General features: G+C 35.4%; 1 protein-coding gene across 1 annotated transcript; it reads left to right on the forward strand.

Moving 5' to 3' along the window:
• Positions 1-585: 585 nt before the first annotated feature.
• Positions 586-25,704, forward strand: LOC128217654 (uncharacterized). The gene is made up of 5 exons (XM_052924939.1): positions 586-764; positions 11,315-11,424; positions 15,945-16,090; positions 17,701-17,847; positions 18,749-25,704. The coding sequence occupies exons 1-5, from the start codon at positions 708-710 to the stop codon at positions 21,385-21,387; spliced, it is 3,099 nt and encodes a 1,032-aa protein (XP_052780899.1). The 5' UTR covers positions 586-707; the 3' UTR covers positions 21,388-25,704.
• Positions 25,705-26,880: the final 1,176 nt, after the last annotated feature.

The raw sequence follows: 26,880 nt of genomic DNA on the forward strand, positions 1-26,880 counted from the left end.
ACAGATTCCAGACTAAGAATTTGTATATTATGCCCCATTTCCTCGTTTACGATAAACTCATCAAATGATGTGACACTTGGATTATTACAATTAATTACCCGTAGTGCGACAAGTGTTTCTATGTTAGTAGAGATTAGGTTGATAGATCAACAGCTTATTGACATGTTGATTGAATCGGCCATATGTTATAGAGAATTTGTTCGTTCAATATGTCGTTGCAGTGTTTTGTTTGTAGTGTTTATTATTTCTTTTTAAACTCTCATTAAACGTATTATGATTTTTTTAAATTATGTAAACCCTTAAAACATGTCGCGGGTGGCATACATACAATACATGAGCTTGGGGAAAATCGTCGAATTTATTTCAGTTTTTGTTTATACACTTAGTTAACACTATATATGCATTATTGACATACTTTCAGTGTTTATATATTTTATTTAAGTTATATTTATTTCCCTTTACGCCACTTTGAGCATCTTTACGCCTCTTTACGTATCTTTACGCGACTTTACGCGTCTTTACGCATCTTTACGTATTTAAGGTATACCGCAGTGTAACCTTTACCCTTTCCATGCGGATAGCTTTTGTATTCACCCAAAAATTGATTTGTGACGTCTATAATTAATTTCCTAAAGAAAATGGTTTATCTATCTAAATTTAATTAAATCATATTTAATAAAGTAAAAAAAAACTGAACTTATCGAACAATGGCAGGATTTTATGGCATTGAATCTCAAAGAGAGGTGATTCGTGTCCATGTAAAGGTGAGACTAGTATTATATCCGGATATTTATATTTCGGACATAATAAATAAACATTTCCTTGGGATCTGAATAATTTTACAACGGTAATATTGAATGTTCTTTATCGAAATTTTAATGCACAATCAACTTTTTCAACTTTTGATGGCATTCCTAACCTTGATAATTAAAATTAGGAAAGCACATAATAAGAGCAGAAAATACTCTAAAATAATAGATTGTTATATGGGATTCTCCATTCCCTAATGTTTAAACGGGTTTGTGCAAAAACATGGGTTTTGAAAAATATTGAAATTGTATTTAGAGAAGTATTCTATGATTGAAATAGATAATAAAGCTTTATATTCATATTTCACCATGTAAGTGCAAAGAAATTTAGCACAAAACAAGCATTATATATGCATTAAAACACAGGATTAACCATTCCAATAAAACAAAACTTGACTGACACAGATAACAATTATGCCAAGCATAACAACTCTACCATCTCTGACAAGCTTCGAGGTAGACCTCGTGAATACACTCGTAACAACTCGGCCATGGCCAAAGTGTTCCGATTGTTGTAAAACTGTGAACAACAGCCTTGCAGGTGCCCTTCATGTACGTATCTTAATGATTTGACAGTATGAAATGAAGAAAAACACATAAAACTCATAATAATTTGTTGGATAATGATTTTTTGTGTACGAAACTAATATAAAATAACATTATCTGGTAATATTTCTTGTTCTTATAATACTTTATAGACACAATAATTTAACCCGGAATCGGGATCGGAATAACTACTCACTTTTAATACAAAACAATTTGTACATGAAGGATTTGCCATATCAAAAATCAAAAAAAAAATCCTTTAAGGTACAATCATTTGGACTTGAGCAGAAAGGAAATAATTTGACTATAAGGCTTTATAACAGATGCACTTTGATGAGGGCATTAGAAAATACACCTATGACAGCTACAGAAGATGAAGAGCATGCTTAACTATGCTGACGATATGAAACATGGCGCTGTCAATATGAAAATTATAACTCAATTGTATAGTTTCAGCATTATTTTCATCACTTATATGGTGACAAAATATTGAAAGAGAGAAAATTAAGCAGAAAGTGAATGTCTTTGGATTAACAATGAACCTCAATATTTAATGCATTTATCATTCATATTTTTACATGTTCATATGATAAACTGTACACTCCAGAGAATGTTGTCCATGCATAGTTTATCTGCAAAAGAACATGACATTGTGCACACAAAACCTTATTTAAATATTATATGTATGTTAGTGTTTTTAGCAAAGCGCAGCATGGTGCTCCCTCCTCGACTGCAGGAAATGTACTCTGCTGCCCTTTCTAGCCCTGAGCCTTAATTCCTGCCTTGAGCGGCCCCCTGAACCCCACGCAGACATTTTCAGGATTGGTAACTTGGCTCTGTTATCATCCCTGAATTCAACATTTCTAGTCTGCCATTCCACAGCATTTTGTGTAGGTATTTGTGTATTGAGCAGACAACATGAGTTTTTTTATCGGTATCTCTTAAACGACAACTGGGTCACCTATCGGCTAATTATTTGAACATCACCAGCAGACAGAGCTATTAAATGTCAGCCAATCAGAATGTACATTGAAAATACCCTCATCAAAGGATAAAAACAATTGTTGATTACATGTAAGTATAATGTGAAAACGTAAAGGAATGATGAAAATGTTGTCAAGCACTCAAAAACTGTAGTAGACAATTGATAATTTGTTTGTATTATTCAAAAAGGCACACCGTTTTTAACATTGTTGCTTTTGACGCAGATGCTTGCTCATTGTTAGTATTTTTAAACATTGGCAAGGTGGCTCTAAGAAAATCGACTACATCACTTATTGACAAATTATTTTTTTATGCTTTATAATTTTATAACATTTACAGTTTTTAGTTCTACTGGCCAAAGGCCAGAAGAGCTTATGCGATGGTAATGTGTACGCAGTATGTGCACCCGTGCGTTCGTGCGTCCGTGCGTCTGTAAACAATTGCTTGTGAACAGTCTTCAGTTTTGATTGTATCTCGATGAAACTTGTACAGTATCTAGATATCCAATAGAGCTCGGTTCCTTTCGAAAACCAGCCAGATCCGACCATGCATGCCTAGATTATGGGCCTTGAAAGTATTAAAAAATCAGTTTGTCTGTAAACAATTGCTTGTGAACATGATACAGTCTTCAGTTTTGATTGTATCTCGATGAAACTTGTACAGTATTTAGATATCCATTAGAACTCGGTTCCTTTTGAAAACCAGCCAGATTTGCCCACGCATGCCTGGATTATGGGTCTTGAAAGTATAAAAAATGCTATTTTAAGCTAAGTCTATTTTTAGCCAAGACTACATGAGCGAAGTCTATTTTTAGCCAAGTTTACATATAAAGTCACAATTGCTTGTGAAGGTTTATTCAAATTATTCCCCTGGGATCATTACTGCCCCCCCCCCCCCCCCCAGATATCCATTAGAGCTCGGTTCCTTTCGAAAACCAGCCAGATCCGCCCATGCATGCCTAGTTTATGGCCCTTGATAGTATAAAAAAATGCTATTGTGTAAACTCTAGCTTGTGAACACGATACAGTCTTCAGTTTTGATTGTATCTCGATTAAACTTGTACAGTATTGAGATATCTATTACAGCTCGGTTGCTTTCGAAAACCAGCCAGATCCGACCATGCATGCCTAGTTTATGGCCCTTGATAGGATTAAAGAAATGCTATCTTGTAAACACTAGCTTGTGAACACGATACAGTCTTCAGTTTTGATTGTATCTTGATGAAACTTGTACAGTATTTAGATATCCATTAGAACTAGGTTCCTATTGAAAACCAGCCAGATATGCCCATACAAGCCTGGATAATGGGTCTTGAAAGTATAAAAAATGCTATTTAAAGCTATGTATATTTTTAGCCAAGACTACATGAGCAAAGTCTATTTTTAGCCCCCCCCCCCCCCCCCCCCCCCCCGATATTGTCCCGCAAATTATGCCCCTTGGGTCAAAACTGGCACTGCCTTGGGTGTCACAATTTTCCTAGAGACTTCTTTAAGAAATATTTTCAAAATCTTCTTGTTTCAAACCACAAGGCCCATACCTTTGATATTTGTTGTGGAGCATCATATGATGCAATTGAAAACATTTGAAATAATGCCCCTTGGGCAAAAGCTGGCCCTACCCCTTTTGACTTACTTATTAATTTTTAAAGCTACAGTAATGAAATTTTGACCATGTGAACAGTTTTGCAAACAAGCATTAATGTTGTCCTCGGATGTCCTTGACTTTGACCTTTGACCGACTTTTTATTTTTAAAGCTACAGAAATGAAATTTTGACGATGAGAACAGTTTTAAAAGCAAGTATTTCTTACCCTCAGATTACCTTTACTTGGCACATATTAAAATAGTTCATGCAACTAATCTGCTTAAAACACTTCCTGTCCTCAGATGTTGAACGTGCAGCTAACCAAAACACTAAAAGTGAACTATATATTTGTTGCCTATTACTCAAACGTACATGCTCCACAAGAGCCATGCCAGTAGAGCATAGGCCCTTTTGGGCCTCTTGTTACTATATATGTTAAGTTTAATATATATGTCCGCAATGTAAAAAAAATGAAGATACTGCATGCCCGCTATTTTGTCTATTTTTTGTTTTGTGAATTTATATGTCATTTTGCTGTGAAATGTCAGCATATTATTTTTTTAACCAAGTTAAAAACAAGAAAGCTGAATGTGAAATTTGTACCCTAGTATCCTGATGTACCAAATTCATACATGTGCCCCCTGCACTTAATATTTTTTAACAGTACATATACTTTGGCCATTCTTTTTGTTTCAAAGGTTTAGCTTTTTTCTCATTTAAGATCTATTTAGGAGAAACATGTGATGTTGCGATAAAAGGAGACTGAAGAAAAATACACTTTTGTTATCCAAAAAGGGACATTTTATTATGAATATTCCATGTCGTAAATGCAATCAAGGAATAAATAGGTGAATGTAAATATTGATTGAGGTTCAGGAGTTCTAGCAGTGTTGGCTTTAATAGACAACTGGTTTATAAAATCATGGGTTCCTATTGTTTATCTTTCCAGATAAGTTTTAAGTCAGATACTTAAATAATCAAACATTAATATCACTGCACTGTGCAGAACTGATACTATGATTTAAACAGGATGCTCTTTCTGCTTTGTAAATAGTATTTCTCACTTGTATGAAATCATTCTGAGGCATGTTTGATAGGCCCGAAAAGAAATATATGTAGCCATATACTAAAAGTATACATTTTTATACATCACAAAAAAGAATCAATCAAGACAGTAGTCTATACTACCCGGTATTATTATTTATAAAAAAGTTTAGGACTGAAATTTCTTGGGTAGAGAAACTATTTTATTAGCTTCTGGCTTTTGAGTGGCTGCTTCTTTCAGAGATCACGAGTAAAGTTAACTGGTTCAGATAGAGCTTTAATCTCATTCCATTCTGTCCAAATACTCACACACACTATTTATGCAGCTAATTGGACATATATGCCTTTAAACTGGGTTGTTAAAAATTCAGATTTAAAATCATTCAAAATCATTACACTTTAGATTTTTTCCTGGAAACTTTTTAAAAAAGATTTATCTAATGTTGTGCAACTTTTGATCACTTTTATTGCATGTATGATGTACCAAAGCAAACAAGCACTTTTAGATGAAAATTTTATGTCAAGATAAAATATTAAAGCGGAACCAAGTCTGGTTGAAAAAGACCATTAATTATGATAATATACTGGTACTTAAAAGCATTTACATGGTTCATGGTTTGCATTAATTTTCATGTTGGAGGGACTGAGTCATCTACATGTGTATGATGTGCAGGGGTGGATCAAGAATCTAGCATTAGATAAATACTGAAAAATGTATAGATTAAATGTGGTTTGGGGGTCCTCCCCAAGACAGTTTTGGCTATTTATGTCACCCCTGATGCTATGCAGGGGGTGATCTATCAATTAAAATGTGTCCATCTGTCACAACTTCTGTCCACATCCTAAACCCCTTTTAGGATGGTCACAAATTGTTGGTGAAATGTTCACCACATGGAAATAATGTGCAAAACCCACATTACAGGCTTCTTGTCAAGGTAACAGTTTAAGGTTAAGGTTCATGCCTTAGATTTTCTGTCAGCTCTGTATCCTCTAAACCATAGGAATTTCATGAAACTAGGGTTATATGTTCCCCACATACTCACAATGTACACAACCAACATACAACACATGCCTGCTCAAGGTCACAATTCAAGGTCAAAGGTTGAGGCATATTTTGTGCTGCTTCGTTTCTTCTGAACCCCTTACAGGATTTTCATGAAATTGAGTCAAATGTTAACCACATTGAGACGACGTGTATAAGCAACATTCCATGTGACAAGGTCAAGGTCACATTTTAAGGTCAATTGTTCAAGGCTTTCACTTGATAGTGTCTCAAGACTGAAAGGATTTTTTATGAAAATCAGGTCAAATACATAAACAATATGCAGAACCAATATTACAGGCATGCCAACGCAAATTCACAGTTTAAGGTCAAAGGTTTGGGTCATACATTTTTTGTCTGCTCAATATCTTATTAACCTGTTCTTAACCAATTTTATGAAACTTTGGTCAAATATTAACCTAGTTACAAATAATGCAGAATCCTCACCCAAGGGCACACTGGCTCAAGGTCAAGGTCACATTTAAGATTAAAGGTTCAAGCGATGGAATGAAGGTCAGCTCCATATCTCCTAAATGCCTTGAAAGATTATCATTAAACTAGTTTTTTTTTAACACTTGTGTCCAATGTTCATGTGATGGACACAACACCCACTATCTGCTTAATATATCCCCTGTCAAATGTACTGGAACGGAATGTGACAGGCATGTTTTAGTCTGAGGTTGTTCATTCTGATGCATTAGTATTTTGTCTTCCATATTGAGAGAAAGAAGATCACTTGGACATTATGAACAATTTTTGATAGGGGAGGGGGGGACTGGTTGCATCATACCCCCCTTTTCTTAAAGTGACACTCTTATTCAAAATCAATACATAAACATGTATAACAAACATAAATTTTGACTGATAAACCTTAAACAACTTACTAAATAATACATTTATGGAAAATATTAATTACTGATAACAAGATTGTAGCCGTGTATTTAATAGCAGAAAGCCCCAAAATAATAAATGATTGATGAATGCTAAAAGATTAACTGTGGTCTACTTAAGTCTCATAAGGCTGAAATACTGTGTTTTATGCTCATTTCTTTCAAATTAAACTCGGTATCCTTCATATGAACAATGGTTTTTGATATTTATTCATCCTTTTTGAAATATTAAAACAATATTATTAATTGTGGTAAATCTTATTTGTGAGTAAGAGTGCATCTTTAACTATAACACATTAATTTGATGGAATGAATTTGGATCAAATTAAACCAATGTTAAGGTGAAAGGCCAAGGTCAGTCATTTGTGATCACAGTTTATCTGTTTGTTCTGATAATAGATAATTGAATATCATAATGATACATGCAGTTGTCATGATTTGATACAAATTATGTACTCTAATACATCATAGGTCAGTACACCTTTAAGGAAATTCTGCAGCTTGATATTACATTAAAGTTATAATTTATTATAAGAGTATGCAGTCCTGTCGTTCATCTTTATTACCATTTAACGTGTTTTTACTACCATTACCTCAGAGGTCACATTTTATATATGATCATACTTCTCCCTTTTGCCTAGTGTTATATGTTGTTTGGAGACATTATGAAGGTCATGAGATGTCAAGTGAAATAGATGACATGTTACAAGGCTGTTCATCAGAATTAAACTTGAAATTAAGTGATTATAAGACCTTTTCAAACAAAACTAAACAACCCACCCAGCTGTCTGTAGCTGCAACAAATACATGAGTGTACCTGTATTTTCAACCATTCCTCAACACTTCTGCAAATAAATACTTGTAAAGCTTCGACCTTGGTCATTGAGTGAAACATGCTAGCCTTGGGGGACCACGTGTTGATGTTTTTAGCATGTTTATTCTTGCTTGTCTGGTTTTTGAAGAAAAAAGGTCTGGGAACTGTTGTGAAAGCCTTTTTGTTATCATCTGTGTCGCCAGCTAAATTCTAACCTTTCCACAAACATCCACAAGGCCTAAATAAATATATATATATTTGGTTTTGGTTATGCGATTCTACCATTTTTATAGTAAATTCAATGGTAAAGAAAAAGAAAAAAAGAAAGTGTGTGTTTTAATATGTACTGTAGTTCAAAACCTTTTAAGCTTGATTTAGAAGATCGCTAAAACACAATTTTCCAATGATGACAATTACCTTCTAACATGGCTGGGGTGCTTGTTTTTTGTTATGATGAGTTAGGTTTTAGGTCACCGTAATGTTTTCATAATCTTGCCCATTATTATTACAAGATCTGTTTTATATGTAGCAAGGATTAAGGATTTGTCGAGACATAATCTGTTCCAATGTTTTATAAATGACATGTTTGTGGTTTATTGTAAATTTTGTGTGTTGTTAAACATGAATTTAGAATGAAAGATGCTAGTTACTCCAAAATCAATGTTTTCAACAATTATCAGAGGAATATTTTGTATGATGTGAAATCATCATTTTTTTTTTATCAGTTTTGCATATACAGCTAGAACATCCCGTTTACACCAGTTTCTGGACATGTTGTCATAATGCAGGTTTTACATGTAGCCAACTAACAACATCCCGTTTGCACCGGTATCTGGACATGCTATCACATGTAGCCTACCAACAAAATCCCATTTGCACCAGTATCATGTTGTCACACTGGGGTTATAAGATTATCTTCCAGACCTCATGGAACACTGGGGTATATCAGTGTATATCATGTTTATCATGTTTTCAGGGCTTTGACATTTCACTACAAATATTGCAAATGTCAATACCCCTAAGCTTCGGTTGACTTATTTGAAGATAAATAAAGACTTCATGCTCATTTTGTTGTAAACTTTTAAGGTGGAAGCCATGGGTTTTCTTGGTTTATATCCTTTTGTTAGAGTTCAAGTAGTTTTGCAGGTAATAATTTCACATTGTTGTTTTCATTCAGAAGATTGTTTAACTATACTTGAAAAACAGTTGAAAATTTTTGATAATGAGGAGTGTTGATTTTTTGATGATTCTGTGTAAATTAACATACATGTATGATCTTGAAATTAGTATGAAAATGTTTTTTACACAATATTTTGCAGACTGGAGTGTTGAATTTAAATACTGTCAATGTAATAATGTTAATATAGCTGCATAAATGTATTCTGATGACAGACATGGTGTATATTTTAACAAGGTGATGGCATACTTGCTTATGCTTGCAGCTGGTCAATAAGTCTATCTTTCTTATAAAGTTATTATAATTGTTCATTAAAGCTGCTCTCTCACAGATTGAACGTTTGACAACTTATGTATTTTTTGTCTTGGTCAACGAGCCAATTTTTGTGAAAATCCATTGAATCCAGTTAAATAAGACTGCTGACAAAAAATTAGATTGCAGATTTTTATATTTAAGTTCAAAAATTGATGTGTGCATTTTTCTTAAACCATTAGTAACGGTTTAGGCCATAAAACATTAATTTTCACACAGAAATATAATAATCTACGATCTGATTTTTTGTCAGCAATCTTATATCATTTACGCAAAAATTTACTCATTTCAAGACAAAACAAAAAAGTTGTATATTAGTAAATCTGTGAGAGTGCAGCTTTAATATAAGTTAGATTTGAATATTACATGTAGTACTCTCTACAACATTTTTTACTCATTTTGCAAATGAATGTATGCTGATTTTGCAACCTTCTTGATTTTCTAGCTGATAAATCTGGTTGTATCTATTTATCTTTAATAGTATATTTTGCACCAATTTAATCAGTTTATGACAAGGATAATGAAACATTGACACGTGAATGCAGTTAGTCAATGTACGTTCAAAGTTTCATACCAAGGAAGTGAAATATCGAGATTTTATAGGTGATGCCATTCGTCTATGTTTCTGGCTCAATTTCTGTATGGACATATTTAAAATTACTTTCCATAATGTGTTCTACATACCAAGACGATGTGTCACGTGCAAGACCTGTGTCCCTTCCTCTGAAGTCAAGGTCACACTTATTCTGAGTTATCGGCCACGCAGCGGCATGAGGGTTGGATTATAAGTACCTATCATGTATTTCCGGTACGGATAGAAGAATCGGACCCGAGGGCACGCGCGTAAGCTGGTAATGAGGCTTACCCGAGGGTCGGATTTTTCGATCCGGACCGGAAAAACATGATTGATATTTTTTCTTGCATACCTTAAATTATGAAATTTTGGGAAATTTATGTAGAAAACGTACTTTTCTACATTTCACCAAAATGCGCGTGCGACGTTGTGTACTGACGTCATAAAGCGCAGTAATTTAAAATCACTATCGACGTCAAATAGTTCCTTTAAAAATCGCGCTTTTACGATTATTAATTTTCAATTTTAATTAAAAGTATTGTATACTTATAGTTTTGATTCCGCTTTATTGAAATTGCATAATATACTTTTCATAAACCATACAATTAAAGAAATAAGAAGTGGCGCGTTGTTGCATGTGACTCATCTTACATGGGGGGTGTAAGACGAGTTTTTCCAGCACCGGTCACATGACCGGAAACACACGTCCGGTATGCAAGAATTTACAATCTGGACTGGAAAAACATGATAGTTACTTATTCTTGCATACCTAAAATTATGAATTGGTGGAAAAATTGACATGGAAAACACACTCTTGTTCATTTCACTAAAAATCATGTGTGCAACATTGTTTTCTGACGTCATTAAGTGCAGTAATTTTAAATCACTATTGACGTTAAATAGTTCCTCTAAAAATCGCGTTTTTATGAAATAAATATTTATTTTCAATTTTAATTAAAAGTCTTGCATACGGTACTTATATATTTGTTTGCACTTTATTGAAATGGCATAATATACTTCTCATAAACCATACAATAAAAAAAATAAGAAGTGGCGCGTTGTTTTGCGTCACTCATCTTACATGGGGATGTAAGTTTTTCCAGCACTGGTCACATGACCGGAATCACAGTCCGATATGCAAGAAGGTATTGTCCACACTTGAACTTTCTCTGGTATGGACAGATTTTAAAAAACTTGCCACATGTGTTAAACATACCAAGATTATGTGTCGCATGCAAGACATGTGTCCCTACCTAGAAGGTGGAGGTAGAGTATAAGTGGGCATGTCTGGGTTGAAAATTTTCAGGTATAAATGCCCTTTTTCAAAGGTCAATGTCACATTCATGAGGATTCGTCACATACTGTGAGAGCTCTTGTTTATGAATATTTCTTTTATTCATCATTTGCACATGTGAATGATTGTATATCTTAGCCATTTTGAAACAATGCTTGAAAGGCTTGGAAAAGCCCTGAAAATCGGGAATGGTATATGATATTTTGCCCCACTCTCAGACCAAAGTTATTTCTTGTGTTTTACAGAAGAGTGATGGCCTTCTCCAGCCAGAGTTTAAGAAGTTTTCCATCGACCCCCAGATCACCTCGTTTGAGATGCTCCAGAATCTCCTAGCTAAGGCATTTGACATTCAAAGGTATGGCATTCATTTATTTGGAGCCTGATTGGGTGCCTACATGTGTAGTCATTGCTAGTCTGATTGTTAGATATTGACAATTTAATTGTTTCTATTTTTAGCTCTACTGGCCTAAGGCTTATGCGATGGTAATGTGTACGTAGTATGTGTGTCCTTGCGTCTGTAAACAATTGCTTGTGAACACGATACAGTCTTCAGTTTTGATTTATCTCGATGAAACTTGTACAGTATTTAGATATCCATTAGAGCTTGGTTCCTTTCGAAAACCAGCCATATCTGTCCATGCATGCCTAGATTATGGGCCTTGAAAGTATAAAAAATCATTGCGTCTGTAAACAATATTGCTTGTGAACACGATAAAGACTTCAGTTTTAATTGTATCTGGATGAAACTTGTACAGTATTTAGATATCCATTAGAGCTTGGTTCCTTTCGAAAACCAGCCAGATCCTCCCATGTATGCTTAGATAATGGGCCTTGAAACTATGAAAAATCAGTGCGTCTATAAACAATTGCTTGTGAACACGATACAGTCTTCAGTTTTGATTTATCTTGATGAATCTTGTACAGTATTTAGATATCCATTAGAGCTTGGTTCCTTTCGAAAACCAGCCAGATCCTCCCATGCATGCCTAGATAATGGGCCTTGATAGTATAAAAAAATCTGTACGTCTGTTAACAATTGCTTGTGAACATGATACATTCTTCAGTTTTGATTGTATCTTGATGAAACTTGTACAGTATTTAGATATCCATTAAAGCTCGGTTCCTTTTGCATGCCTAGATTATTGGTCTTAAAAGTATAAAAAAGTGCTATATTTAGCTAAGTCTTTTTTTTAGCCAAGTCTACATGAGTGATGTCTATTTTTAGCCAAGTTTACATGTAAAGTCACAATTGCTTGTGAATGTTTTTTAAAATTATTCCCTTGGGGTCATTACTGGCCACTTAAATTGGGAAATGTTAAAAACCTTTTTGTCTGAAACAGCTATGCAGATCCTTGAACAAGGCTTAATTTATTGGTCCACTACCATGGTTGTTAAAATTATGCCCCTTGGGTCAAAACTGGCACTGCCCCGGGGGTCACAAGTTTCCTAGGGACTTATTTAAGAAATATTTTTAAAATCTTCTTGTTTCAAACCACAAGGCCCATACCTTTGAGATTTGTTGTGGAGCATCATATGATGACCGTCTAGCAAAACATTTGAAATTATGGGCAAAAGCTGGCCCCACCCCTTTTGACCAACTTTTTTTTTATTTTTAAAGCTACAGCAATGAAATTTTGACCATGTGTACAGTTTTGCAAACGAGCATCAATGTTGTCCTCGGATTTCCTTGACTTTGACGTATTGACTAACTTTTTAATTTTTAAAGCTACAGAAATGAAATTTTGACCATGAGTACAGTTTTGAAAGCAAATATGATTTACCCTCAGATAACCTTTACTTGGCACATATTAAAATAGTTCATGCAATTTATCTGCTTACAACACTTTATGTCCTCAGATGTTGAACGTGGAGCATTTTCAGCTAACCCAAACACAAAAAGTGAACTATATATTTGTTGCCTCATACGTACATGCTCTGGATTGAAAATGACCACAAGAGCCATGCCAGTAGAGCATAGGCCCTCTTGGGCCTCTTGTTTGAAATATACAATTAAAATTTTTCTATTACAACGTCCATATGTTTGTCACAAATCATGTCCATTTCATTTCTTTTAAACCGCTTGAATGATTTTGAAATAACTTGCATGTTCACCATTATTGAGACGATGTCAGTGGCTGCAGAGTGCAGAGCACATGTTATTCACTTACCGGTGCAACCAGCTCAGGACAAAGTTACACTTTAAGGTCAAAGGTCACATTTCTATAGAAAGACTATATTTTGTAACCGCTCAATATCTCTTGAACCGCCTCAAAGATTTTAGGTAACTACCAGCTCAGTTCATGGTCAAAATCACACTTAGAGATCAAAGATCATATGACTATATTTCATTGTTACTACATATCACTTGAAGCGCTTCATAATGTTAAATATCTTGTCAGCTCCATATCTCTTGAACTGGTTGAAGGGTTTTAAAATTAATTGCCACAAATGTCCTAAAGAAATAGTGTGCATTTCGCTATGTGTCGGAGACATAATGTGCAGCCCATAAGCGAAATCAACATTTCCACCTCTCCAGAGGTGTTCACTGCATTGACACCATGTGCAGGGTGCAAGTTTAAGCCATTGACACCATGTGCAGGGTGCAAGTTTAAGCCAGGCCAATTCAAGATGATATTGAGTGGTAAAAGAACAAATGACTGTATTTTGTGTCTGCTTGTATTGTCCAGCATCGTACAGACCACCAGATTTACACAGTATTATAGTTTCCATGACAGTTTCCATGACATCACACAGTAACAATTTTAATGTTACAACAGCAATGTTCAGTAGACAAGTAAATGCAATAAATATGGAATTTACTGCTTATCTGTCAGTCCCATTTTAAAATCAGCTTTCAATATATATTTAACATTTTCAATCCCTATGTCAATGGAACTGATTGAGTCTGTTTTGGAATATAGATCTTTATATATTTAGACATTTATAGTATTTTTCTTTTTAGAATTATACAGAAATTTTGCAGAAATTTGTACTGAAATTATTTTATTAGCAATACCAGTATAGAAATTGGAACACGTAGTTGTAATATATAATTATTAATTGTGTTTGCTAGTTAATCAAACAAATTCTGTAATCATTTATAACATCAAACTAGGAAACAGTTATCAGTCATCATATCAGATACAGTCAAGTGTGTGGTTTTAATGGTTCTACTAAAATATTGTTATGAAAATAGAAATAATGAACCGATTGCTCAGAGCTTTGTTTAAGTTAACAAAGTCATAAACAACATCATCGAGGGTTAACAAAGTCATAAACAACATCATCGAGGGTTAACAAAGTCATAAACAACATCATCGAGGGTTAACAAAGTCATAAACAACATCATCGAGGGTTAAAAGTCATAAACAACATCATCGAGGGTTAACAAAGTCATAAACAACATCATCGAGGGTTAACAAAGCCATAAACAACATCATCGAGGGTTAAAAGTCATAAACAACATCATCGAGGGTTAAAAGTCATAAACAACATCATCGAGGGTTAAAAGTCATAAACAACATCATCGAGGGTTAACAAAGTCATAAACAACATCATCGAGGGTTAAAAGTCATAAACAACATCATCGAGGGTGAATTCTTCTATGATGGGCTCCTATATTTTGATAACAAATTTGCAGCTAAATAATGTCCATAATCTTGTAAGGAACACTGCAAAGCATAAGTGAATCCGTGAAACTTCAAGAGCAATACAGATTTGAAAGTTAATGATGATGATTTATGAGTTATTGTTAACCTTAACAAAGTTCTGAACGAACGACCCAATGTGTACTTATTTTCTGCGTCTCGGTCTTATTATATAATGATCATTAAATTTGTACACTTGAAATATAGAGTTGTTACTATGGTGACATGAATGAACAAATGATACTATAATACATGTACACATAATTTTATGTTAATGGTTTTTAAGTAATAAACTCAAGTGCCTTGACAATTTATTATGATCATAACCAATTATCTCCATGTAGGGGGCCCATCACCAATTATTTAAGTAGTGAGACATAACTTGGTATTGCAATTTGCAAGTTAAATGTGTTTATAAAGTTTGTAAATTTCAGTGAAATATTTTGTGTCAGTAAGACTAAGTTCTTTATGATGCCATTTCTTCTGGTATAATTAAAGTACCAGTACCATCATTGTAACCACTGAATACCATTGTACCAAGAAGTCAAAGTCTAACTTGATTGTATACTTGTTGGATAACAACACTACCTATATAGGTCTCTCAGGGAGTACATGTAACCCATGACATATATCTTAACTGTCTGAACAGTCATATAAATGATAAGATAATAATAAGGTAAAGTTTTCAACATTGAGGCCTCATTATCAAGTACATACCAGTACATGTAGTCACATAATATAAATGATGACATGACCTTGTTTTACATGCTTGTATTTCAGTGACTTTACAATCATCTAAGTGTCCCAGGACGGATGCTGGTATGCCAATGTTTCATGTAGTTGCTTGTATTTCAGTGACTTCACGATCAGCTAAGGGTCCCAGGACGGATGCTGGTATGCCAATGTTTCATGTAGTTGCTTGTATTTCAGTGACTTCACGATCAGCTATGGGTCCCAGGATCGATGCTGGTATGCCAATGTTTCATGTAGTTGCTTTTATTTCAGTGACTTCACGATCAGCTAAGGGTCCCAGGACGGATGCTGGTATGCCAATGTTTCATGTAGTTGCTTGTATTTCAGTGACTTCACGATCAGCTATGGGTCCCAGGATCAATGCTGGTATGCCGATGTTTCATGTAGTTGCTTTTATTTCTGTGACTGCCATCATCTATGCATCCCAGGACAGTTGCTTGTATGGCCATCTTTCATGTAGATGCTTGTATTTCAGTGACTTCACCATCAGCTATGCATCCCAGGACGGTGGTCAGGATGTGTACCTCAGCATGCTGTCTGATTGGGACATGGATGCCGCGTTTCAGAATGCCTCTGACCCATGCCTCAAACTCAAGGTCGACCTTAAACCCTTTGATGATGGTAAGTGACAATCATTGGAATTAATTTTATCAGGAATTCTATGTAGAATGGTCGGTGTTATTTGTGTCAGTCTGGTCAAACAAACCATTCTATACTTTGACGTTGAATTTGCAACATAACAAAACCCTTAACATCACAATGTCAATGTCATGGTCAAGGTCACACATCTAAGATAAGTTTTTTAAACTATGTTATGATGGTTCATTATCCTATATTATGATGGTTCATTATCATATATTATGAAAGCATTAATATCCTATGGTAAAGTTTGTTACTTCTTATCTGGTGTGCATTCAGTTACTTCAGCTGTGGTCAACCAACTTAAATATAACATAACGAAATGTAAGGCAATGCTATATGTAGTGTACAACAGCAAGATCTGTTGGTCGAAGGTCAAGATCACAAACATAGGTACGTAGTATTATTCTTTAATATTGCATGCTTTTTTATTTATTTTAATTTGTTATAGCTCTTAAGGCCATCGGCCGGAAGGGCTTATGCCATGGTGGGGTGCCTTTCCACTGTAAACAACTGTTTGTAACGTGATAAAGTCTTCAGCTTTGATTGTATCTTATACAATTTTATTCAGTAGCTAGATATCAATGAGAGCTAGGACCCTCTTATAAACCTTTTGGAGACAACCTGTAATGAGTGCAGTTGGTATTGAGCTTTTTGTAATTGCGCAGGTCTGCTGTGGGGTGTCCGTATGTGCGTCTGTAAACAATTGCTTGTGAATGCGAATAAATCTTCAGTTTTGAGTTAATCTTATCAAATTAAAACAGTTGTTAGGTATTTATGAGAGCTCAGCTCCTTTCTTAAACCAGCCACATGCATGCCTTGATTATGGCCCTTTGAAATGATGAAAATTGCTATTGTATCCAAGTCAAAAATTACAGTCTAAAACAGTCAACCACTTTTCAGAGAGTGCATTGGTTTTTAGGGTGTTGATAGATTTTCACTAAACCTAAACAGTAATTAGACACCGACATATTGATGGTTCTTTCAAAAACCAGCTCCTGCCCATATGCGACTAGATGATGGCTTGTAAACTCAATAGAGCTACATTTCTTTTCCTGATCTTCATCAAACAAGCACAGTTGTTAAATATTGATGAGCCCTCGGTTCCTTTCGAAGACCTGCCAGATCTGCCCATGCATGGCTGGACTGGCCCTTCAAATTGTCAAAATTGTAATATATTTACCTTTGAACACAACAGAACTTAAACAGTTGTTAAATATTGATTTATTCACAGCTTCTTTCGTAAACCAGCCAAAACCCCTCATGTGTGACTGGGTTATAGCGCCTTGAAATTGATCAAATTGAAATTGACCAAAACAGCTTGAATTGAAATGACCAAAACAACTACGCCAGTAGTACCTAGGCCCTGATTGGCTTCTTATTTCATGTAACTAACACAGTCATGTTTATCACATGTATACAGTTGTGTCTGGCACAGTTATCAGTTCTGTAAGGAAGTGGTTTAAACCAAAGCACTTCTCTGCCATTCACCTGAGGTTAATAGGGGCACGTTATACTGTGCAGAACTGTTAGGTATGTAATAAGTTGATAACCGATATTGTTGTATAACAACTGTTCTCTTCCCACTATAGCACTGGAGGATTGGGACATTATAGCGCCAGTAGAGATCCCTCAGTACCGGATGACCTTCCTTGACCGCAGCAACTTCTTTGGCAACATCACAGGCACCATCTCAAACAAAATGGGGAAAACTGTCAACCAAGTCCAGAGAGCAATAGGTTAGAACTGTTTTCATTGTCATGAATTTCTGTGTTTCTTCATATTTGATGTTAAGTCCAATTAATACATTGGTGACAAAAGAAAGTATACATTTGCATTTTTCGAATGATTTTCTTTCCAAAGGATGGCAAATTGATATTGCATCTTTTGTCTGTGTGTCTGTCCCATGCTTGAGCATTTGTCAGTCCATAAGGTTTTTCTTGTCCAGCTGTTACTTTGTTTTTCATGGAATGACTTGAAAATTAATTGGCAGATATGTTGGGTACATAAATAGAAGTTTCACGTGCAAGACTTATGACCCCACCTCTAACTTCATCCCCCCACCCCCGCCACACACACACACACAATTGAGGTTTTACCAACATGGTTTCTGGCATATGCTTATAGTTTATGTTTGCTCTTCATGAATGTAGACACATTACTAGTAATTGCATTATCCATGGAACAAGAATGCAATTTGGTGGCATTTGTGACTTATTGCGACAGCTCTTGTATCTATGGGCTTGACAAATATGAAGCTATCCATATTTATGAATACTAGCATCTGTTTTCATGCTAATCATGCGCGATACAATTTTTTAAAAATAATGTATTTTCTCAGAAATAACATGATTTTGTTCATTTAATGTTGTTTGATGAGTAATAAGTCATTTACTGTTCGGCTCCAATAGCTTAGTTTTGATAATAAAAAGACATTTATTACCTTTTTATGTTTATTGAATTTAGTGGCACAATTTGTATTCAAGCTTAACATTCATTAGATTCTATTAAATACCAAAATTGAAAATGTTGCTAACTTGCTATCATTGATAACATGAGTTGGGCAGATAATAAGTTAATTAGTCAAAGTATTACCATTTTTTTCCCAGTAAATCACCTTTTTCTTCTGCTTGCTTTCAGGCATGAAGACGGAGGATGAGCAGCAGTACCGGCCTGTGAAGGCTCCAATGAGCGACATGGAGTTCCGTAACTACATGGACTCAGATGGTCACATGGTTAAACCTGGGGAGTTCCGACTGAGTATCTACCAGGGTGGGGTGGAAAACTCCCTTCGACGTGTTGTGTGGCGCCATCTACTGAACATCTACCCAGAGTCAATGTCAGGGAGGGAGAGGTTTGCCTACATGAAGAAGAAAGAGAATGAGTACTTTGAGTTGCGAGATAAATGGAGGCAGCTTTTCAATGAGCGAAAGGTGTCGGAAGATATTATACATGTAGCCACTCTTGTGAAGAAAGATGTGCTAAGAACTGATAGAGGTCACAAGTATTATTCTGGGGGTGATGATAGTAAAAATCTGATAGCGTTGTACAATCTCCTAGTCACATATGCCTTGACCCACCCAGAGGTGTCATACTGCCAGGGTATGAGTGACATTGCGTCGCCCATCCTTGTAGTGCAGAAGGAGGAGGCACAAGCCTATCTCTGTTTCTGTGGCTTAATGAAGAGACTGCGCTCAAACTTCTTGTATGATGGTGAAGCAATCACCACAAAGCTTCAACACTTGTCCCTGCTAGTGCAATTCTATGACCCAGTGTTTCATTCCTATATGAAGGAGCATGGCGCAGATGACCTGTTCTTCTGCTACAGGTGGCTGCTTCTTGAACTCAAACGTGAGTTCCCCTTTGAGGATGCCCTTTACATGCTGGAGGTGATGTGGAGCACGCTGCCTCCCAATCCCCCGGAGGAAGAACTCACCCTTACAGACTCTGACTATTGTCCCTCTCTTCTTGTGACCGTATCTCCCAATTCACCATCATTCGCAGTGAAAACACAGTATTCTCACCTGCTTGCCAAGAGAAGGCTGTCCACTATTGTGAAAGACAACTCTGGGTTGACTGCCCATTCACCAAAGACTGGAATGGCCTCCCCTAAGACTGCAACATTGATACTAGAAAATGGGCTTGATGATAAACTTCAAACAGTGAAAGAAGAAAGGAGTGAATCTAAAATGTCATCAAACACTGACAATTTAGACTTTGAACCAAGCATGAGGAAAACTGGAAGTATGGACGGTAAAATTGTTACGAAAAATCATCCCACTGATGATGAAAACATTCCAGGTATATTGAAACAAAAAGAAGACATCTTATCAAAACCTGATGATGCATTGAACAATGCGAACAGTGAAATAAGAGATGACACTTCTGAAAGTATAACTTACAATGAACAAAATGTCATGGACTGTGTCAAACATAATGATTTAAAAAAAGAAAGGAAGGATGAAATGTGTAAATCCGATGACAAATCCCGCGACTCTAGTGAAGGAAGCAGTCCAAGTGAGAAATGGAGCAGCTATTACAGTCCCCCCATGTCCCTTCCATCCGACAATGGCCAGCTGATCAGTAGCTCCGTGAGCTCTGCCTCATATCTCTCCTCCCAATCTGAAGATAGGTTTCCTAGTCTAATATCGGCCAGTGTTGATAGTCGCATTGTTGACAGTGAAACTGAGGTGATATGTTCAACTGAGGGGATGATTCTTTCAGCAAATGAGAGCCATTATGTTTCCAGTGAGATTCCAATGGGTCTAAGCAGTAGTCCAGCAGTAAATAACAATAATACCATTTGTGAGGACGAAAACGACGACCATGCACAATTTCATTTATCCCTAGAGAAGAATGAGTCAGACATTTTGAAAAAGGCCAGCAATACCAATGTGCCTCAAATAAAAGGTTCATTTTTCAGCGGCATGAAAAGAATTCTGATGTCACCAAAGCATAGGCCAGGAAGGGCACAGCCTGTGAATGTGGCACAAAATGTTGATGCAAAGAATAATTCTAACATTAAGAACAATGTGAATGGGCCTTTGCACAGAAGTATGGTTGACTACAGAAACACAGATGACAATGATACAGAGCATACATTGTTTGAGGTTAACCGGCTGATGAGAAGTCACAGTTTGGATTCTGACAGTGGCAATGGTTCATTGGTATCCTCTTTAAACTCGGCTTCTCTACACCCAAACAGCACAGGCACATCTGGTCATAATAGTAAAAAGAAGAAAACAAGTCAGCCGAAGGACATCTTATCAACAGAGCATCAAAATTACTTTGACAAAAAGTATGCAGAAATTATGTCAGAAATTCCACAGCCAAGTGAACCATCTGGAAATGGTGGAAAGGCCCCATCATTCTGTGAAAACCATTTTAGTATGAACAACACCGTCACAACCAGGACCGATGAAACCAAAGAGAAGGACGACATCAGTGACTGTCAGGAGGCTGTTGACAATTGTGAGGAGGCTGTTGATCAAGAGGAAATTGCTCTGTTTCAGTTCAAGCAGCTGCCTGCACCTGACCAGTTTGGCTATGGGAATCCATTCCTCATGTTTGCCTGTCTCACCCTGCTTCTACAACACAGGGACGTGATAGTGAACACTGGCATGGAATACGATGAACTGGCCATGTACTTCGACAAACGTGTACGCAAACACCATGTGAACAAGGTCTTGCAACAGGCCCGCCAACTCTACACTGAATACATATGCATGCAACAGAAACTACAGCAAGATAAAGATGCTTTACCAGAATTTAGTGTCTAATAACTTGTAATGTGATGACTCGTACAGGTAGTACTCATGTACAGACTTGAACATGTAGTACTTGTATACCGACTCTTACATGTAGTGCCTGTATACTGACTCATACATGTAGTGCCTGTATACTGACTCATACATGTAGTGCCTGTATACTGACTCATACATGTAGTGCCTGTATACTGACTCATACATGTAGTGCCTGTATACTGACTCATACATGTAGTGCCTGTATACTGACTCATACATGTAGTGCCTGTATACTGACTCATACATGTAGTGCCTGTATACTGACTCATACATGTAGTGCTTGTATACTGACTCATACATGTAGTGCCTGTATACTGACTCATACATGTAGTGCTTGTATACTGACTCATACATGTAGTGCCTGTATACTGACTCATACATGTAGTGCCTGTATACTGACTCATACATGTAGTGCCTGTATACTGACTCATACATGTAGTGCCTGTATACTGACTCATACATGTAGTGCCTGTATACTGACTCATACATGTAGTGCCTGTATACTGACTCATACATGTAGTGCCTGTATACTGACTCATACATGTAGTGCCTGTATACTGACTCATACATGTAGTACCTGTATACTGACTCATACATGTAGTGCCTGTATACTGACTCATACATGTAGTACTTGTACCTGTATGCTGACTCGTAAATGTAGTACGTAAACCTGTATGCTGACTCATACATGGAGTACCTGTACCTGTATGCTGACTTGTACATGGAGTACCTGTACCTGTATGCTGACTTGTACATGGAGTACCTGTATGCTGACCCATACATGGAGTACCTGTACCTGTATGCTGACTTGTACATGGAGTACCTGTACCTGTATGCTGACTTGTACATGGAGTACCTGTACCTGTATGCTGACTTGTACATGGAGTACCTGTACCTGTATGCTGACTCATAAACGAAGTACCTGTACCTGTATACTGACTCATACATGAAGTACTTGTACCTGTATGCTGACTTGTACATGTAGTACCTGTACCTGTATACTGACTCGTACATTAAGTACCTGTATGCTGACTCGTACATGTAGTACCTGTACCTGTATACTGACTCGTACATTAAGTACCTGTATGCTGACTCGTACATGTAGTACCTGTACTTGTTATACTCGTACATGTAGTACCTGTACTTGTTATACTCGTACATGTAGTACCTGTACTTGTTATACTCGTACATGTAGTACCTGTACTTGTTATACTCGTACATGTAGTACCTGTACTTGTTTATTGACTCATACATGAAGTACCTGTACCTGTACACTGACTTGTTCATGTAGTGCTGGTACTCATTCACATAGAACCTGTATACTGGTGGTTGGTTAAAGCAGTACCTGTATACTGACTTGTACCAGTGATTCACAGACTGGTGACTTATAACAATTTTAAATTGAGTTGTATATGATCTTAAAAATGTTTTGGAATTATTTTTTTAAGTATTAAAGCACAATGATTTATAAAAAAAGATATTTAAAACTTAAGAAAAGACATGTAAGGTAGTGATAATTCCTCATCCAACTTAGAAAGAACTATATGTTCCAAACTTTTGAATTCATAGTGTATTGTTTTACATTGAATGACATACTCATACTGATATTATACGTGAAGACAATGAATAGATCTGCCATATTAAGTATTTTTATATCATGTACACCTAATTTCTGTGACTGCATTGTGTAGGTTAATCAGCAGTATAGTCGATCAGACCCATTATAGCTTGTTAAATTTATATGAAAATGTAACAATTCATAATGTTTACTCTGTTGACAATAAGACGAAATTTACTGATCAATCTATACTTTCTTTTTTAAATAGGATATGGAATTTATTTCAGCATTAGAAAATTGTATTTGGCATCCAGAACTCTGAGGTGTATGATTAATTTAATTTAAGAGACTCTTAAAATTGTATTGTAATGAATGGTTGTCATTGTATTTTGCTAGTGTGTGCCCTTGTGAGGACATGATTCAATGATATTGTTATGCTGTTAATATTGTGATCAGAGGCTTAACCAAGTAGAAGCTAGGCGAAATATATTGTGAATATTGTTTCATTGGAAAATAAGTGTTTATGATTTCATGTAGAAGAAATATATGGGAATTCTGGTAGTATATATAGTAATTGTGGTTTAATATAATGCTGTGAAGTGATCATCATTATGCAAACTATCTTATGTTCAAAGTTTCTGCTGGTGCTTTTGTGATGTTCATCTGTTAGAATAGCTTCAGTCAAGCGCTTATGTTGAAAAGCAGTCTGTATCTCATAACATAACATTTTTATGTTCATGTAGTCTAGTTGCACATCTGGGTGTTCTGCATTTGGAGCTCTTCGGCCATTTTTATCGAAAACAACCTCGGATGTATACCGGTACATCAGTTGAAGTAGTTCGTAAATTCTTGAAATATATCATTAATTAAATGTAGTGTTTCAGAGTTGTATTTATTGATCTAAGTTTAAATTGGTTGCCAGTGAAGTGTATTAATGCAAACATAATTAAGATTCCCAAGAGTTCAGTCATAAAGTTTAACTGCTAAAGAATATTACAATGCGATCTACTTGCAGTGGACTTAAACGCACCGCTTTTTGGGTATGTAAACCGTCAAAATACATCCTGTTTTCGATAAAAATGGCGGAGGAGTTCCGAATGGGTGTTCTGATGTAAAGTGTTAAAAGCAGTGCTCATATGGTTTATGTGACATTAACAATCAACAACACATATTTCTGAACATTTTTATTGAAAATTCATTTAAACATTTATAATTCCTTTTAAAATTTATGAAATAATAAGGTAATTTCATGCATAGTATAAAATAAAATTATTGTTCTATTGGAAGTCAAAATCCAGGTTTTTTTTAAATTAAAGTTAATAAGAATTGTAATTCAGTATAATAAAAAGGTAGGTATACAATGTAATACATGAAGGTCAATAATTATTATCATAATTTGCTGATATGCAAATAAATCTAAACTAGTACTATTTGGGTATAGTTAAATGTGAAAGTACCTCATCATTTAGTTATGTGATAAACCTTATTTGTATGATTGTTAATAATGGATCTCTCTTTTATGTGATATTTGTAAACAATCTTGACATGTTTCATTTCCTTGTAAATTGACTAGTCCTTCCTGTTGATTACTTGTTTATTGTTTTTGCTTTATCCATGATATTATTTGGTAAATTGAAATGTGAATTGTAGATTCTTACTAAGTATTTAGTTTGACCACAATGCAGTATATCCTATAATACCATTCCAGATTATTTGTTATTATTTGGTCACTTGTTTATTTCCTGTAAAGTTATCAAAGGGAAGTAAATCAACATCAAACGTTTCAACATTTCCTTTCACAGGTTCATGGTACATTTTTCTCATCATAGTAAAATTGTCCATTTCATAAAATGTAAAAAATTGTATGAAAGTGAACAAATATTTGGCACGATTTCTGGTTTTTTAACTGTATCTACTAGATACGTTATTAGTTTCACTCTAGTATCATCTAAATGATAACAGCAAAGTTATATAAGACACCGGCACATGCCCATTTTTGTGTTGGTGCATACTGATAAGCTGAACGTTTTTTAGTGATGTACACTATATTTTGTAAACTACCTTACTGCTCCAGCAACTGTGTATATCTACCACTTCACCTGATTACAATCAATAACGCCTGACTGCTGATTTCCTGAAGTCATTTATTGGAAAACTTTGGAAATACTGTGTTCTCATTGGACAAAATATAATGTTGACCTCTAACAAATGTCAATCGTTATAGTTGTATATCTTAATATTTATATTGGTAAAAAAGCAGTCAGCTGTTACTGATTTTAATCAGGTGAATCGGTAGATTTTAAACAGAGGCTGGCCCAGTAGCTAAAATATAATCTCAACCACTAAGCTCGTTAAAGGGTATTAGTATGCATTTTTCAACACATATTTTGTTACTTTACTGATAATCTTTAACCATGAAGCATGCATGAAGTTAAATTGTTGCAGTAGAACTTCTAAGATATCATTGTTTTATGATATATAAATTCATCATGGGTAGGTAATTGTTAGAAAGCAGATGTGCAGAAAAAAACTTTCATTGTTGATTGATATAACTCACTACAATTTGATAAAATGATATAGACCCTGACTTACAAAATAATTAATGTAGAAAAATAGTAATGTGATTCAATTAGGGCAAGATTCATTTGTGTGCTTCGAAGCTAAAATTCTATTGACATGTTTGGATCATTGCTTTGGTCTTCTTAAATGTGCAATAAAGTGTAGTTTTAACTGGTGTTGATTGTTCTGTTTTTTACAACGTTTGTGTTACTAATCAGAATCATTGAAAGTCATTGACCCTACTGATTTTCTCAATATGATATATGTAAGTATACTGGTTAAACTAAATCATGTGGTGCGGTCGGCCTCTGTTGCAGAGATGAGATGAAATACAGCAATATAGCAGTAATACTATTTACACTCACCACAGAAAACTAGTAGCCAAAATAATACCTTTTGAATTCGATAAAACAACCTTTCCTATTCTGCGGACTAGAAGGGCTAGTTTATCATATAATGTTAATAGAGAATTTGGAACAAAACTATTTCAAGGTGCACATCTCTCCTAGACATTGTACCATTCACGACTGGATTTAGATGAATCCCTGCTGTGACCGGTTTTGCGCAATAGACTTGACCTTGTTTTATATTATTATTTGCTGATATTGCCAATAATCTGAACCCCTAAAACTCTATATTATCAAGAACATTTACAAACCCAACAAACCCAAAGATTCCGACACATCTAGGTGTCAGTTTTAGAGACCCCCTCCCCCTCCACCCAACCCCTTGCCTGACCCCTTCCCCAACCATTTCGTAAACTAGTATATCTAAAGAAGATCCACACTAGTTTATGAATACCATACAAAATCATTCTTCACTTTCAAAACGCCCCATAGGTTCGTCAACTAACTGTCTCTCATGTTAGTTGTTACCATTTCGGCCCCACTCCGTAGACATTTCGGCACCTTATTTTAAGAGGTTGCTGATGCTGCAGTGTGTTATACATAAAACATGTCTATAACTATTATGTTGCAAATTGATTTAAAGTAAGTAATAATAGATGATTGTAGACCTGAACACTGTTATCCTTACGAGACTGAATTACTAGTGAAAAGTCATTGACAATATTTAATTATTGTTATTTTACAATTACAAATGAAGATAAAATGATGTGTGTTTTTTTTTAAATGCACATCATTTCATCTTCATTTGTAATTGTAATTTGCTTCATCAAAAGTCCTTTTTTTGTTACGAGTATCATGTTTTGTCCTTTTTAGCATGATATATAGAACCAGTGGTCAGCAGCATGATATATATAACCAGTGGTCAGCAGCATGATATATAGAACCAGTGGTCAGCAGCATGATATATAGAACCAGTGGTCAGCAGCATGATATATAGAATCAGTG

This window comes from Mya arenaria, chromosome 14 (assembly GCF_026914265.1).
Source record: "Mya arenaria isolate MELC-2E11 chromosome 14, ASM2691426v1".
In the NCBI taxonomy this organism is placed as follows: domain Eukaryota; kingdom Metazoa; phylum Mollusca; class Bivalvia; order Myida; family Myidae; genus Mya; species Mya arenaria.

Excerpts from the sequence above, each read along its gene's own strand:
- LOC128217654 (XM_052924939.1), top strand. The coding sequence starts at position 708 with ATGGCAGGATTTTATGGCATTGAATCTCAAAGAGAGGTGATTCGTGTC. Across the intron at positions 11,425-15,944 it reads AAGGCATTTGACATTCAAAG|TGACTTCACCATCAGCTATG; the intron begins GTATGGCATTCA and ends CTTGTATTTCAG. Across the intron at positions 17,848-18,748 it reads CCAAGTCCAGAGAGCAATAG|GCATGAAGACGGAGGATGAG; the intron begins GTTAGAACTGTT and ends GCTTGCTTTCAG.